The sequence below is a fragment of the Camellia sinensis genome, chromosome 1 (genome assembly GCF_055761805.1).
Source record: "Camellia sinensis isolate YWXY chromosome 1, ASM5576180v1, whole genome shotgun sequence".
In the NCBI taxonomy this organism is placed as follows: Eukaryota; Viridiplantae; Streptophyta; class Magnoliopsida; order Ericales; family Theaceae; genus Camellia; species Camellia sinensis.
Window position 1 is genome coordinate 248,082,013 of NC_138961.1, and position 15,388 is coordinate 248,097,400.

General features: G+C 36.7%; 1 protein-coding gene and 1 pseudogene across 2 annotated transcripts; both read left to right on the plus strand.

Annotated features, from left to right (window-relative positions):
* The first annotated feature begins 1,115 nt into the window (after positions 1-1,115).
* Positions 1,116-2,823, plus strand: LOC145823076 (uncharacterized; annotated as a pseudogene). The gene is made up of 2 exons (XR_014365181.1): positions 1,116-1,637; positions 2,161-2,823. The product of XR_014365181.1 is annotated as an uncharacterized LOC145823076 (transcript).
* Positions 2,824-3,478: 655 nt separating this feature from the next.
* LOC114323095 (31 kDa ribonucleoprotein, chloroplastic) lies at positions 3,479-13,961 on the plus strand (the record flags this gene model as incomplete). Its single annotated transcript, XM_082922115.1, has 5 exons — positions 3,479-3,904; positions 4,001-4,102; positions 5,255-7,620; positions 7,723-7,819; positions 9,030-13,961. Coding segments are annotated over 3 exons (570 nt in total), but the record flags the coding sequence as incomplete, so codon positions are not given.
* Positions 13,962-15,388: the final 1,427 nt, after the last annotated feature.

Below are 15,388 nucleotides of genomic sequence, written 5' to 3' on the forward strand. Positions count from 1 at the left end.
GGGCAGTTCCCTCGACGTTGCACCAACTACTCCGATTCCCAACAGAGAATGGGATTGAAGAAGTCAGAGGGGATCAACTACAAGCCAAAAATTGCTCAATGGCAGCGATAAAGTCCACCTGTAGTATACAGGAGCCAAAGAAAGCAGAAGTTGAAGAGGGAGACATGGAAGTCCTGGAAGACGTCGGGAAAGAACCGACCGAAAAAAGCGAAGAAGCGCTAAAGAAAATCCTCGTCCAGGAGGGCGACGAAGAACGATTTTTTCTTCTCGGCTCTGGCTTAGCTAAAGAGGAAGAAAAGGAACTAGAAGATTTTTTAAGGGCAAACATAGAGGCATTCGCCTGGACACCCTATGAAATGCCTGGCATTGACCCCGAGGTCACTTGCCACAGTCTGAATGTCGACAGATCGGCAAAACCAGTGATTCAACGAGCCCGAAGGCCGACGTTGTTACACGTCGAAGCGGTCGAGGAAGAGGTAGACAGACTCCTTGAAGCCAGGGCAATCCGAGAAGTTCAGTACCCAACGTGGCTGTCCAACACAGTAGTGGTAAAAAAGAAGAATGGTAAGTGGAGGGTTTGTGTGGATTTTACCAGCCTCAACAAAGCTTGCCCCAAGGACAGCTTCCCTCTGCCCAAAATCGACCAACTGGTAGACGCCACTTCGGGACACGAAAGAATGAGTTTTTTAGACGCATACAGAGGGTACCACCAGATTGCTATGTACCCTCCAGATGAGGAGAAGACCGCGTTCATCACCCCGAAAGGCCTGTACTGTTATAAGGTAATGCCTTTTGGGCTGAAAAACGCAGGAGCAACCTATCAGAGGTTAGTAACAAAGATGTTTAAACATCTGATCGGCAAAACAGTAGAAGTTTACATTGACGACATGGTCGTAAAGACCAAGGAGTCAAAAGGTCATCTTGCCGACCTAAAAGAGGTCTTTGACATACTCAAAAGGTATCGGCTCCGACTCAACGCCGCAAAGTGCGCCTTCGGAGTTGGGTCAGGTAAATTCCTAGGCTATCTCGTAACAAGAAAGGGCATAGAGGCCAGCCCAGACCAAATCAAAGCCATCCTGGAGCTACAGAGCCCAACATCGGCAAAGCAAGTCCAAATGCTACAGAGACCAAACCAATCCAGAAATCCCCGCTTCTCTCTCCTACCCAAATCCAGAACTCTCCATTCAAGAACCATCACATCAAACACCCTCCATGAAAACAACCAAACAACACAACCCTCCTCAGCAGGCAAAATCAAACGCCTAGTTCTCAGCCCAGAGGGCAGAACCAAACTCAACACCTACCCTGACCGAGATTTCTATGCCTTCCCTCGCTTTGTCACCCATGTCGACGACAACTTTATTGCCACATTGACTGAACTTTACAGAGAAAGGTTGAGCCCTGGCTCAGAGATTCTTGACCTTGCTAGCTCATGGGTTAGCCATCTACCCAAAGAAGTTGAGTACAAAAGAGTGGTGGGACATGGGCTCAATGCACAAAAGCTTGCCAAGAACCCAAGGCTTGATTATTTTTTCGTCAAGGATCTTAATTGTGATAAAAAACTTGAATTGGAGAGCGGCTGTTTGGATGCTTTGTTATGCACTGTTAGCGTGCAGTATCTTCAGCAGCCAGAAAAGGTAATTCACGAATCACGATTAATGATAGGAACACAGAATCTGATCATAGAACTGGACATAGAATGCTATGCTATGTAACTAATTTATGTGTATGTGTAAAGTTCAACTGTTAATTCACCAAAATTGATATGTGATGTGGCTTTAGTAATTCAAGGGGAAATTGAAGTTCATCATTCTCTGAAATTGCTACCCTCGACAATTTTCTTCTCTGTCAGAATGATAAATGTAAGAGAGACAACTTTGTAAGATTAACAAATGCCTACAATAGAACTGAAACTTGGGAAAGATTTGGGTGGTTTGGATCTTTTAAATTCAGAGTGTCAGGTTCATTGTAAAGCAAAATATTTGTATTTACGATTTCCATGTAAATATTTGGTTCAATATAAAATCTACTTTACAATTAATTTGAATACGAGTAATTCACTGCAGGAGTAAGGCCTAGCTGAGTTGAGTGCAAGTTTTGGAACTGAATTTCAAGACTAACTATTAGATGTAATGTAGACTAAAGTTAAATATTTTGCAGGTGTTTGCATAGGTGTTTCGGGTGCTGAGGCCAGGTGGAGTGTTCATAGTTACCTTCAGTAACCGAATGTTCTATGAAAAAGCCATCGGTGCATGGAGAGAGGGGACTGCGTATAGTCAGGTACAACTGGTCATGCAGTACTTCCAGTGCATTGAAGGATTTACAAAGCCAGAAATTGTTCGGGAATTGCCAGCCACCGGTGGTGCTCAAGAGGACAGATCGCCTTTCGGTTGGATCATGAGATTGTTGGGATTGTCCTCTGGGTCAGACCCTTTCTATGCAGTGATAGCTTACAAGAACTTCAAACCCATACACGAATGAATCCCTTTTATTTCTGAGAACACATATCAGATTGCTCATCGCTGAATACAAAGTCATGTGTCATGTGTATTTATTAATGTGTGTGCTCAAATATCTTTTGTGTTTAGTGTTAAAAAAAAGTCGTGTAAAATTTCGTTTAATGTATAATAGTACTCTTAAATACTTGAATGTTTCTTTATTGTGGGAGAGATTTTGGCATTAACCATCATCCAACCTCTGCTAATAGTTCAAAAGCAGACAATTATAAGCTTAACAAAAAGCAGTCATGACCAGGAATGCAATCTTCATGATTGAATGTAAAAACGAGTCCATGGATTGAGGAACACAAAGTTTTCGTGTGCCAATCAATGTATTTTGTCATTTGTTCATTGTTATTTCCATAGTTCTAGCTATATAAACATACTGTCCTTTTTTATTTAAGGAGTACATGATTAATATGACATTTCAAAAAATTAATAAATTAATCGTCAAAATGACCAATAGTTAAGTAGTTTTAACGATAGATCGTGCAGGCTTCAAGAATGACTCAATGATATGATGAGAAGCACATTCTAAGTTATGGGAATGCAAAACTCATTTCAAACCCCTGTACATGTTTTCACAGTAGATTATTCTCATAACTGAAGTGTTAGGGAGAGGGAATGAAAAGAAAATTGAGGGCTTGTAATGAGAAGAATTAATATTTCATGGGCCTTCAAAGTATTACTCATAAATTACGGGTCTTTTTGAAAAAAAAACAAAAAATTGGGGGTAGGAGATCATCCCTCTCCAAACCTAGAATATCTTATCCCTGCAGTCCAAACTGAGACCAGACTGTGACCCTCCCTCCCCCTTATCTTCTCTCTCTCTCTCTCTCTCTCTCTCTCTCTAACCCTCTGTAGAAATGACTTGTGGTGCTATCAAACCATTGTCAATGGCCGAGTGTTGTATAATAACCTCTGTTCCAGCACTATTCACTTCCAAAACCCAACACCCATTACTCTCAATCCCCTAAAAAACAATCAAACTCACCCATCTCTCATGCTCATTATCATCTCTTTCTGCTTCATTCCCTTCATCTTCATGGGTCTCTCTCAGACCCAAGATTACATCATCATCATCATCGGGTGTGGTCTCGTTCGTTGCGCAGACCTCAGATTGGGCCCAACAAGAGGGCGAAGAACAGAACCCAATTGATGGGTTCAAGTGGGGAGAAGAGACTTTGGCGGAAACGGAGGCCACTGCTACTTCTTGGGAAGGTGAGGGTGGAGAAGATAGAGGAGAGGGAATCAGAGATGGTGGGGTTTTGGAGGAGAGTGAAGAAGAGTCCTATCCTGAGCCATCTGAAGAGGCTAAGATTTTTGTTGGGAATTTGCCTTATGACATTGATAGTGAGAAATTGGCTCAGCTTTTTGATCAGGCTGGTATTGTTGAGATTGCTGAGGTATAATAATCTCTGTGTTTCTCTGTGTGTGATTATTGGAAATTGGGAATTTTGAGGGATGTGATTATGATGATCATTAGGTGGTTTTGATTGTAGGTAATTTACAATAGGGAAACGGATCAGAGTCGAGGTTTTGGATTCGTAACAATGAGTACTGTCGAAGAAGCTGAGAAGGCTGTTGAGATGTTCCACCGTTATGTAAGTTTGATCCTTTTCTATTCATCTTTTTTGGGTTTCTCTGTTTGGCACTTCAATTTGGAGTCATGCTAAAGATAGAATTATTTGTTCCTTTGTCATTGTTATCGGTAAATTATATTTCAAGCTTGATTCTTTTATGAAAGATTTGAATTTTTAGTTTGCTGTAGTGGATAGCTATGTGCTAGGTATCCAGTTCTCTTAATTGCAATGTGGTGTTTTGACAACACATTAAACAACACTTTAAATTGACAATCCCACTACATCCCCTAATTTTGCACCCCCAATGACGTGACTAAGACCATGTGAGCAGTCCCACACTCCTCTCTCTCATCTTCAGCCCCTCTAATTTCACGTCAACAACTTCTTTGTGAAAGTCTTGGTTGGCCTTCCTATTATGCATCTTTTTTGTCATCATTTCATTCTGATTTTTAAATTCCTTTACCTTTTTGGTGCTTAATTTATTTAGATCTCCTGATAGCTCAGTTTGCGAGTACATTTTCTTTCACCATGTTCTGGCTAACTAATTTTGGTGCTTAATTTATTTAGATCTCCTGATAGCTCAGTTTGCGAGTACATTTTCTTTCGCCATGTTCTGGCTAACTAATTGTAGGTTTAAGGGTGTGTCTCCTAACAAGCCTTTGTATCCATAGCCCATAAATTTGCAGGCAAATATATGGTTGCAGAAAATGGGTTGGTAGCTTGATCGAAATACAATGATTTCAATGGTCCAACTGTGCTTCAATAATCTCTTCTTCTTGGATTAATTTATCAAAAAAAAAAAAATCTCTTCTTCTTGGATTAAAAAAGAATAGGGATAACAAAGAAAAAGTACTTTCAATCTCTTGGTTGAAGTCACTGTCTATCCCACCTACTGTTTGCTGCCGCTAGGGGACAGTTCTCTAAAGAATGTCAAAGCTAGTTGCCATGGGGGTCCAATGGTGAGCTATATATGGCTTGCTATTGCTATATTTTGCCTTGTAGTTCCAAAAATTCTACTCCAGTGGTAAATTATATGGCTTGCTATGTATCACCTATGCCTAAACTTAGCACTTAATATAGCACCTGGTTTACCTATAGGTAATATCTTTGTCTACATCTTGATGTTCTTATTTTATGCTCTCTCTGGTTTTAACTTTTAGTTTGTGAATATAGGTATATCATATCTTGAGAAGAAAGAAGTCCGCACCCGTCTAAGAGAGGTGAGTATAGTCATGTATGTCTGCACCTGTGGTTTGATTCCTAGATTGTAACAGTTGTCATACTTCAAAAAATCCACACCCTTAATAACACATCATAAAATATCAATTAATGAAGCTCATGGATACATAATGTGGTAAACTGGCAGAATTTTCATCTAAATTCATGAATTCCTGATAATTTAAAGAAACATTTATATGGGTATTTTTTTTATCTATTATTATTATTATTATTATTATTATTATTATTATTATTTTCAGATTTGGAGGTAATTTGGTAACTTTCTTTTTAATTTAGAGAATGAACTATTTAGGTGGTTGTTTATGAGAATTATTGCGCCCTTCCCTTATTTGGAATACCTTCAAGTTCTACTTTGTCTTTGAAATGCTTGTTGGAATTTCTGGAAATTCTAGTAACTTTTTGGCTTTTTGGCTAAAATGGAGGGTTCCCAAACGAGGCCTTAGTCTAGCAAGATAGTCTTATACTTCTATGTAAAGTTAGCTTGCAGAGACAACAATACAAGTTTAGATAATGAAATTTCTCTTACATTTTTAGTGGTGGTGAGACTTCATTGAATCCTTCTAGATGAGATTCCTAGAAAATCTCAATGAGATTCAAAGGTTCTTCTTATATGTTTAAATTCCAGAAAGCCTCTGCATAAATAACAACCACATCTATCTTTTCTATCACCTTAATTGAGTCCTTAAAACCCTTAGACCTTGATCCAAACCCTAACCTTTATATTCTAACTCTTAAGACTTCTCTGTTGTCCAGAAAATTCTAGATTTACCCTACAGCCCAGAAAATCCAGTAACTTTTCTCCTTAAATTTCCAATTCAAAACGGCATCAAAGCTCAATCATTCTGACCACTATCTATGCTCAAACCCTCAATCCAATTTCCAAACCCTTGACCATTCCAAACCCACGATATTTAATTATAGGAGCATCCTTAATCCACAGGGGCTAAGGAAAACACTTGACTTTTTCTTCTTCTTATATTTGATAAGATATGTCACAAACTAACCTAAGAGGCAAAAAGCTCTGCATCATCATTTTCATGGTAAATTGATCCAGGTCGAACTTGACATGTAGACATCCTAGAAATTAAGTTGAATAAGTCAGAAGAGAGAAATCAGATTGTGACAGCAGTATAGAACACTTGAGAAATAAAAACAAGATAATAATTTAATTGTGATCTAATTTATAATCCTCCGACACAATATTAGGAAATTAATTTTACCCAGCATCAGAATAAATTCCAAGCTTGAGGCCTTTATCATGTACATAGTCAACCACAGATTTAATTCCCAATGGAAAACTTTCTGATTCGGGGACTAGTTGACCCTGCAAGACCAATTTTCAATGAAAAAAATTTTATTGCATACCTGGCTTTAAAGTTCAGTTTCTACTATTTCTGAGCTTAACAACCAATATATTTATATCAAAACTGGCCTTTAGATCCAAAGTAAACATTACTATGTTTTAAAGAAAGAAACAATATTTTCCTAATGGACCGGAAGGTATATTGTTCAGTTCTTTTTTTAGTCCAATGGTGATGGACACAATGAGAGGATAGCTATAAAAGTGGGACTGACAATTCCAATCCCAAGTCTCTAGCACCACCACCAACAGACTTTACCAATTAAACTAGATGGAAAACATGGCATAAATGTAGTAGGATTTAAATTGACCTCTGAATTTCGTTCTTGAGCCGACCAACAATCATCTGATTTGAAAAAAAATTATTTAGTATGAAACAGAACCAAGTTATGAAGGGGAACAAAACAAATAGATCATGTGAATGAATACCTATGTTAACATAAACACAACCTAAATTAGCCAAATCAGTTGCGATAAGTGCATCAGCTTTCAAAGAGGAGAACATATGTTGGTATTTGTGACATTGAGTTTTTGAAAACAGGATAAATGAAAGGACATATTTCTATTCACGCATTCAAATTTTAAATACTTTCGACAGTCCATAAGGGCTTTTGTTTGGGCAATAATAAGTGGTTGGTTCTCATGTGCAAGTTTTTAGGAGCCTCTGTTTTGTGTAAATAACGCCTCAACCCTCAAAGACCCTCAAATCAGAAACCCTCTGATATATAGAGTTACTGAGGTAGACAAAGAAAATAATCTTGTGAGGTGTATATGAGGTTTTCCTATCGCTTATATAATCTTGAAGGAACAAGTAAAAACTCAAGGTGATCAGTTGCAAACTCAAGGTATTCAGTTGCAAGCTCAAGATGCTGTAATAAACTCTTCAAAAGAGCAAGTAGCATTTTTGATGAGACAGAGACAATGTTCTAGTGGTTTGCAGGTATAACTACAAGTAAACATATTTATCTAAATGATGTATTTATCATATGTCATCCTTTTCTAAATTTATGCATACTCATGTAAACTTTATTGTATAAATTAGGCGACAGATGGATCTAGTGGCATTTCGAACCAGGCTTCTCCACAAATACATCAGAGATCCTCTTTTGGGAGTCATGAAATGCAACCTTTTAATCGGGGTAAGTCATCCTTACAATACACATACATTGACACAAATTTAGAACCAATGTTAATGACTTCTCTACCAATAAATTGTTAGTTGGGTTGGACAAAATTGGGATTTGATAGGTTGACTTTCTACTTTGCTTCCTTTACTGGTATCCGTAAAAATACCAAACAAACCAGTGAAATAGAGAATTGGGCAATCAAACAAATTTGAATATCAACAATGGATCAAACTGTAATATACAATTAAAAAATAGACCCTTGGATGTTGCTATTGGTTGCTTGATTTAGTGATTGTTACTAATGTTTGGCTTTATTGGCTGATTCAGTCTAAATGTCAACCTGTTGGCATCTTATCTTTTATTTAGATATGTTTTAACATCCTAGCTTTGGAGTCTGCCCTCAGGATATGTAAGGAAAGAGAGTCTTATATTCAAGGGCACATAGAAAAAATAGAGAGTATTATAGATAGCATGAGTAATAACTTCTTTTCATCTAAAAAAAAAAGAACACTTGTTTGTAAGAGTCTTTCAATTGTAATGTTTATGTTTATGGTATATGAATAAAAGTCCATTTTCAAAATCGTTGTTCTTTCATAATATAATCCTCTTCTTGAGTGATACACTGACTATGAGAGATTGGGAGTAGGGTGAGGCAATGAGGCTATTAGTGATTGCCTATAGGCAAGAGACCACTTGGGAAAACAGAAGCTGAAAGCAACATCCAAACTTAAAAGGCCTTGTGGAAGGTGTTCTTCATCAGAGTTCTATACTTAGTAGTAATAGCAGAGGCGAGGTGGGCACATATTTAGATATAATTTCCTAGACATTAATAATTGTTAGTTGCTTGTTTACATGTTCTAAGCCCTTTACATGTCTTCACCCATATCTAATCTTAGAAATCAACTTGCAGTGCTTAAAGAACAACAAGAAGAACTGATTGCACAAATTGAGAACAATTTGTTTCTTAAATCTTTATCCACCTTACACTTCTGCATTACTGTATTTTTTCTCTCCATTTGTTGTTGTTTTCTCTCTAAATGGCTGATCTATCTTAATATGCAAATATGATCTTCAACTTGAGTATGGTGATATTTTTTGATATGTAAACCACATACTTACCAAAAAGATAAGACTTGTCGAGAATTATTTGTAGTCTAAATTTTCTTTATAGATTTTGAAATTAAAAATGATACTTATGCTCATTCAATCATTTTTATTGTAGGAAATAAGACAACATGAAAGCATCAATCAATGGACGTCATTTCTCGATTTGAACATTTTTTATGGAGGTCTTTATAAAATGGCGTCATGAGTAATACTTTTGAGTACTATTGTCCTGTGACAAGTTTATATATACCTTTTAGATTATGGTGTGGGCTATTAGTTTGTTAGAAATATTGGATCTTTTTTGTATTACAGGCTTATGTAATGAACCTTTTAATTAAGGTGTTTTGGATATTTTGGGATTATAAAAATGCTGACTCTTTTACCTTTTACAATTATTGAGTATTGAGCCATTAGAATAAAATAATATTTTTATGGATATATAATGTGAGCAGGGATAAGTGAGAGACAACCATTAATGGTTAGTAAATCATTGAAAATTTCAAGCTATATATTATTGGTAATTGAATAGTAAACATAGCATATAACCGTGGTTAATAACTGCCGCTGCAAATAAAATTCAAAAAGAATTTTATGGTTATAGCGACAGTGTAAAACTGATGGAATAGAGTCAAGATATAGTAGTGGTTCACAAAATGTCGCAAAAGTGAAGGATATAGCAGCGGTCGACCCATCACTATAAAGTTAGCAAGTAATGGGTAAATTTAAGATATAGCGACATTTATAACTATCACTACATCGGCCGTCGCGATAAAAATAATTATACCAGCGTTTGAGGAAAACGTCACTATAAGGATATGCCGACGGGGCTTTTGCGGCGGTTTGGCCGTCGCTATTGCAACCGCGGGTAAAGATTTTCTAGTTTTTAGCGACGCTTTTTCTTGGCTTTAGCGGCATTTTGGGCCGCTGCTAAAAGTGAATTTTTTGTAGTGCTCTCTCGCTTTTGTCTCCATCATCGTCGAGTATAGGAGCATCACGGCCATCGCACACGAGCACCACCGTCAATCCACCATTGGAGCATTATCCCAAGTATGTCCTCTCTCTATCTTTCAGTCTCTCTTCTCCTAATTTCAACCTCTAGGGTTTTCTTCTTCCATTTGCATACCTTCGTACATACCCAACCCCAAATCGATCCACCCATCACCATTGATGAAAGATTGTTATTTTGGTTTTTCTTTTTTGTATACATATGTATATAAAATTTGAATTTGGGCTTTGATTTCGACGAGATTGAAGAGGTTTTCCATTGGGGAAATTGTTGAGGTAGAGTTGAATAATAAACCAAAGTTTAAGAAGAGCAGTCGACAAAGGAGTTGAAGCTTTACTTGTTGCTCTGTTTTGATCTTAGGATTGTGGGTTTGATGGCTACGTTTGTTCTTGTTTATTATTTAGGTTTTTATTTTTTTATTTTTTTAATGCTTCTGCTGTATTTTGGTGTTTCTGCTATATTTTGCTGCTTCATTTGCTCATTTGTTTGAAAATCTAATCTAATTGGAGGTACGTAGTGTGTGGCTTTTGACATGCTAATGAAGGAGCATTGTTTTGAATTTCAGCATAGAATTAAACATAAGTGAAATTAGAGATGATGTGAAACTTACTAATATAGATGCATATTGGAATTTCTTGGTCTTCATTCTTAATCACTGTGCTCTGTACTTGATTTGGAATTTCTTTTTCTTCAATTTGGAGAAGCTTGCTATTATATTCGATGATGGTTTGAATTACTTGACTGGATTTTGGAGAACTATAAGGCTACTTGACTTAGTTATACCTTCTAAATGGGCCTACAAGTAGCAAAATAGTTCTTGGGTTGTATATTTCACTTTATTTGTAACATTGTAAGGCGTTGGAACGAGGTTTGAAGAACTCTATATTTGTTGTATGCATAAGATTACTTTTTAGCCCAATATACCTTATCCTTTTCTGCAACCCTGCAAGGAAGCTGCAGTCAGAAACTTAGCAAATAGAACCTAGAATAAATTCGGCTACCACCTCTTCAACTTATGGTTGCTTTCATTAAACAGAAGGAAGTTTATCAAAAGCAGTATGAAAAGCTGGGATAATATGGTCTTAAGGCTCTTAATGGATCCCGCCACAATTGCCTTTGTCACTTCCATAATTTCCAGTGACTTTCGTAATTGCCCTCAGTCACCATAAACCAGTTGGCATTCATAGAAGCTTTAACATAGAATAGAAAAATGTTTCAGGGTAATTGATGAAGACAATCTTCTTTCAGTTATTTCTCTCATGTTTTATTTCTTTATTTATTTTTTGAATCTCTTGGTTTTCACATGAGACCTCAAAAATCATGGATTTATAATCCCATGACTTGAGTGGATTTTAGTTTCATGATTTGTCAAACCAGTTGGCATTCTTAGTTGGTGAATTATTTGGTCATGTACGGAAGAGGCAGCCTTGGGTTGACCTGAAGATTGTCAAGGTAACATTTACACATGGTAGTATATATATTTGATATGAAATGCTTTTCTTAGTTTTTAACAGATGATATAATTTCAGAGGCTTATTGAGGTATTTCAATAATCTTTTTAGTTACATTTCTTTGTTGTCTTTTGGTATAGCAACTCATAGATGCACACTTATATGCATTACTTGGGAAAAGGACTGCAACAGATGATGAAAAGCCTATTAAAAAGAAGTGTGAGAAGCCTGTTAACGTTGAGGTGGGCACAGTTGCATGCATCTTTGTTGCCCACAAATATTACTTATCAGTTGAGTTAAAGTTTTCTCACGTCTTTTGATCTATTTTCATATAACAAGTGGTGAAGCTATCAAATAAATAGCAAGAATCATTTAGGTAGTCTTTGGATCAAGGATTTGATGAGGAATTTGTGAAGGGGAAAGAAGATGGAAGGGAAAAGTGAACAAAATTTAGCTTGTATTTCAATTGCTTTTCCCTTTGTTTTTCCTTTTCCTCCACAAATCCCTACTTAAATCTTTGATCAAAACACACCCTTAACTAGTTGAAAGTAATAATATAGGACTTCTTGTTTGGAAATAGGAAAGGAACTTGCTTGTGATGCAGAAGTACTCCGTGCACACCATCTTTCATCCTAGCACAAAGGCATTGTAAGTCAGATCATAAAGTTAGCTTTGGAGAGTTGGCCAAAAAAATGCTGATGAGAATTCATAACATTTGGGGGAAAAAATAATATTCTTACATCATATTTGAATTGGAGTGATGGCCAGAAAATTCAGAGACCCCTCCCCCCCCCCCCCCCCCCCCCCCCCCCCACACACACACACACACACACACACACACACAAAAGAGAGGATGTAAGTTATCCTTTCAATTATCATTGAACATGTCAAACATTCTATGCTACTTTTTGATGTTATGGAGACACCAGTCAAACACCACCAAAAATTGTAGAGCAATACTTAGTCGAAAAGGGGTGTTCCGGGGGCAAAAATTCAAAACAGTCCCCGAACCACCATGTGAATCTCACATACAGTTTCCCCTTGACAAATAGGACTTGTGATAACTGACGGAATGTAATTCAGACCAGTAGGTTGGGAGTTAGAGCCGAAAACACCTTAAACTTAGTCAAAAAAGGGCGTTTCGCGGTTGAAAATTCAAAACAGCCCCCGAACCGCCATGTGACTCTCACGGACAGCTTCCCCTTGACAAATAAGACTTGTGACAACTGATGGAATGTAATTCGGATCCGTAGGTTGGGAGTTAGAGCTGAATACGCCTTAGAACTTAGTTGAAAAAAGGCGTTCCGAGGGTGAAAATTCAACACAGCCCCCGAACCACCGTGTGGTTCTCTCGGAAAGATTTTCCTTGACAAATAGGACTTGTGACAACTGACGAAATGTAATTCGGACCCATAGGTTGAGAGTTAGAGCCAAATACGCCTTAAACTTAGTCAGAAAAGGGCATTTTGGGGGCGAAAATTCAAAATAGCCCCCGAGCCACCGTGTGGCTCTTACAGAAAGCTTCCCCAGGACAATTACGACCTATGACAACAGACGGAATGTAATTAGGACCCGTAGGCTTGGAGTTTGAGCCGAAAACGTCTTAAACTTAGTCAAAAAAGGGCGTTCCGAGGGCGAAAATTCAAAACAGCCCCCGAACCACTGTGTGGCTCTCACGAACAGCTTCCCTTGACAAATAGGACTTGTGACAATTGACAGAATGTAATTTAGACCCGTAGGTTGAGACTTAGAGCTGAATACGCCTTAAACTTAGTCGGAAAAAGGGTGTTCCGCGGGCAAAAATTTAAAACAGCCCCTGAACCACCTTGTGGCTCTCACAGGCAGCTTCCCCTTGACAAAAGATGGAATGAAACAAAAAACAGAAGAAAAATAAATTTGGTAAGGATGCTTCATTGCATTGTTTGGGATCGTTTTGGATCGTTTTCCCAAAACGCATGACTTGTTTAATGCTAGACTTAAGTCCTTATTTTTTTTTTGTGAATTTCATTTTCCCCGAAGGAAAAACATGGGAAATATATGATTAGAGGATATGATTAGATACAAGTCTTTGTTTAACTTTGTAAAACCATTTTCCATACTTGCATTCTATAGGTTCACCTTCTAAATAGGACAATTACCCAACTTGCAGGAATGGTTTGATTTTCTTTTATATACTCTTCTTATTTGCTTGATTTGGATCTTCTATCATGTTTTTTAATTATGTGGTTCATGGAAACTGAGTTGATGTTGAAGAGCTCCCTCCGCAGTAATGCAGAGAAGTTTGAATTTCAGGCTAAGGTGTCTTGGCTTATGGACATCATTATTAACTCACTTTACAGCAAGAAAGATACCTTCTTTAGGGAGTTAATTTCCAATGCTTCTTATGCAAGTGTATTTTTCCTTGGAAATTTCCTTAACAATGATATGTTTATATCTATGTTATGTTAGGCATGAAAGAGGCTGGTTTCATCTTTTGCTATTGGCCGAGTGATATCGATCCAAGTTGAACTTGAAGCAAATTATACTTGTCAAGGGAGTAAAGTGAATTTTGCCCAACAAAAAAAAAAAAAAAAAAAAAAAAAAATCAAAATTAATTCTATTGTGTAAATTATGTACCTCATATTATGTTGTATTATTATGCGATATCTGGAATTTTCTGGAATTTTATTTTCATTCATTAGTTGTTGATCACATTAATTGTTCAATCTGTGAAGTACTAGGCTTCTACATTAAAGTAGTAGTTTATGTCAATGAAGTTTATGTGATTCAACCATTGTTGATCAATCTGTTAATGAAGTTTTGTCCCATGCTTCTACATTAATTGTTAAATCTTTGAGTTTTGCATTATAATTGATTAACACTCACTGTGCTTCATTGTTCTGTATGTCATCGTGCTTCATTGTGATGTACCTCACATTAATTATAAAGATTGCCACTTCATTGTGCTTTCTGGCCCCTTCTTTGCGTGGGCTGCTTAAAAGCTTGAAAAATCATAAATTTATTTTGTATAAATCAGGTACAAGTGAATGTAAAATAGTTTGTTTTTTGTTTGGTTTGTTTAATATTTTTCCCTAATCAATTTGTGAAGCATCTTTGATATCTACAGGTAGATTAGATTCTTTTGAGAAAAGCAAAAAATGCTTATTAGTATATAAAAATTGGATTTAATGAAACAATGCCAAAGAAATGTTATCAGTTGAATTTTGAGATTTTATTAACATAGTTTATAGTTCATAATTTCCTTTTGTTGGCGCATTATATTTTTGTTAGTTCTTCAGTGTTTGATATATTATCTTGTCAATGTGTATTAACCTCTAGCTTTCTCATTAACTCTAAATCTTTGGTAGATATATAATTGAGGTATTGATTTTGTTGTGACTTAGGTTTTCTGGTAATTTACTGATGGATTCTGTTTATTTGTATGCTCAGGCGAAGTTGACAAAAGAATTGCATTTGGCCAATTGAGAAGATTTGCTTGGTGAGAATTACAGCTAGTTACAGACGACTTTAATGAGAAAAATGTCCTTGGAAAGGGGGGTTTTGGAAAGGTTTATAAAGGAGTGCTTTCAAATAATACTAAAGTGGCTGTGAAACGATTAAATGACTATGAGAGTTCTGGTGGAGACACAGCATTCCAGCGTGAAGTTGAGATGATAAGTGTAGCAATTCACAGGAATCTATTACGTTTGATTGGGTTTTGCTCAACACCAACATAACGCCTTTGTTGTATCCCTTCATGCAGAACGCCTTTTGATTTATTCTAGTGAATTTTTGAAGTCTTTTGATTTTATATATAGCTGTGTATAGATGTCACTGGTAGCTCATATGTTTAAATATGTTTGTATGAAATTATTATTTTAAGTTGGAATATACTTTGTTTGCAATGTTGACATTTAAAAGTTATTCTTTTGTTTGGATAGTTGTAAGTGAAATAGATGCAGATTGTGGAATGAGTGATAATATATATATGTATTGTTTTGTTTGTATACATGTTACAGGTTGCATGGAATACATATA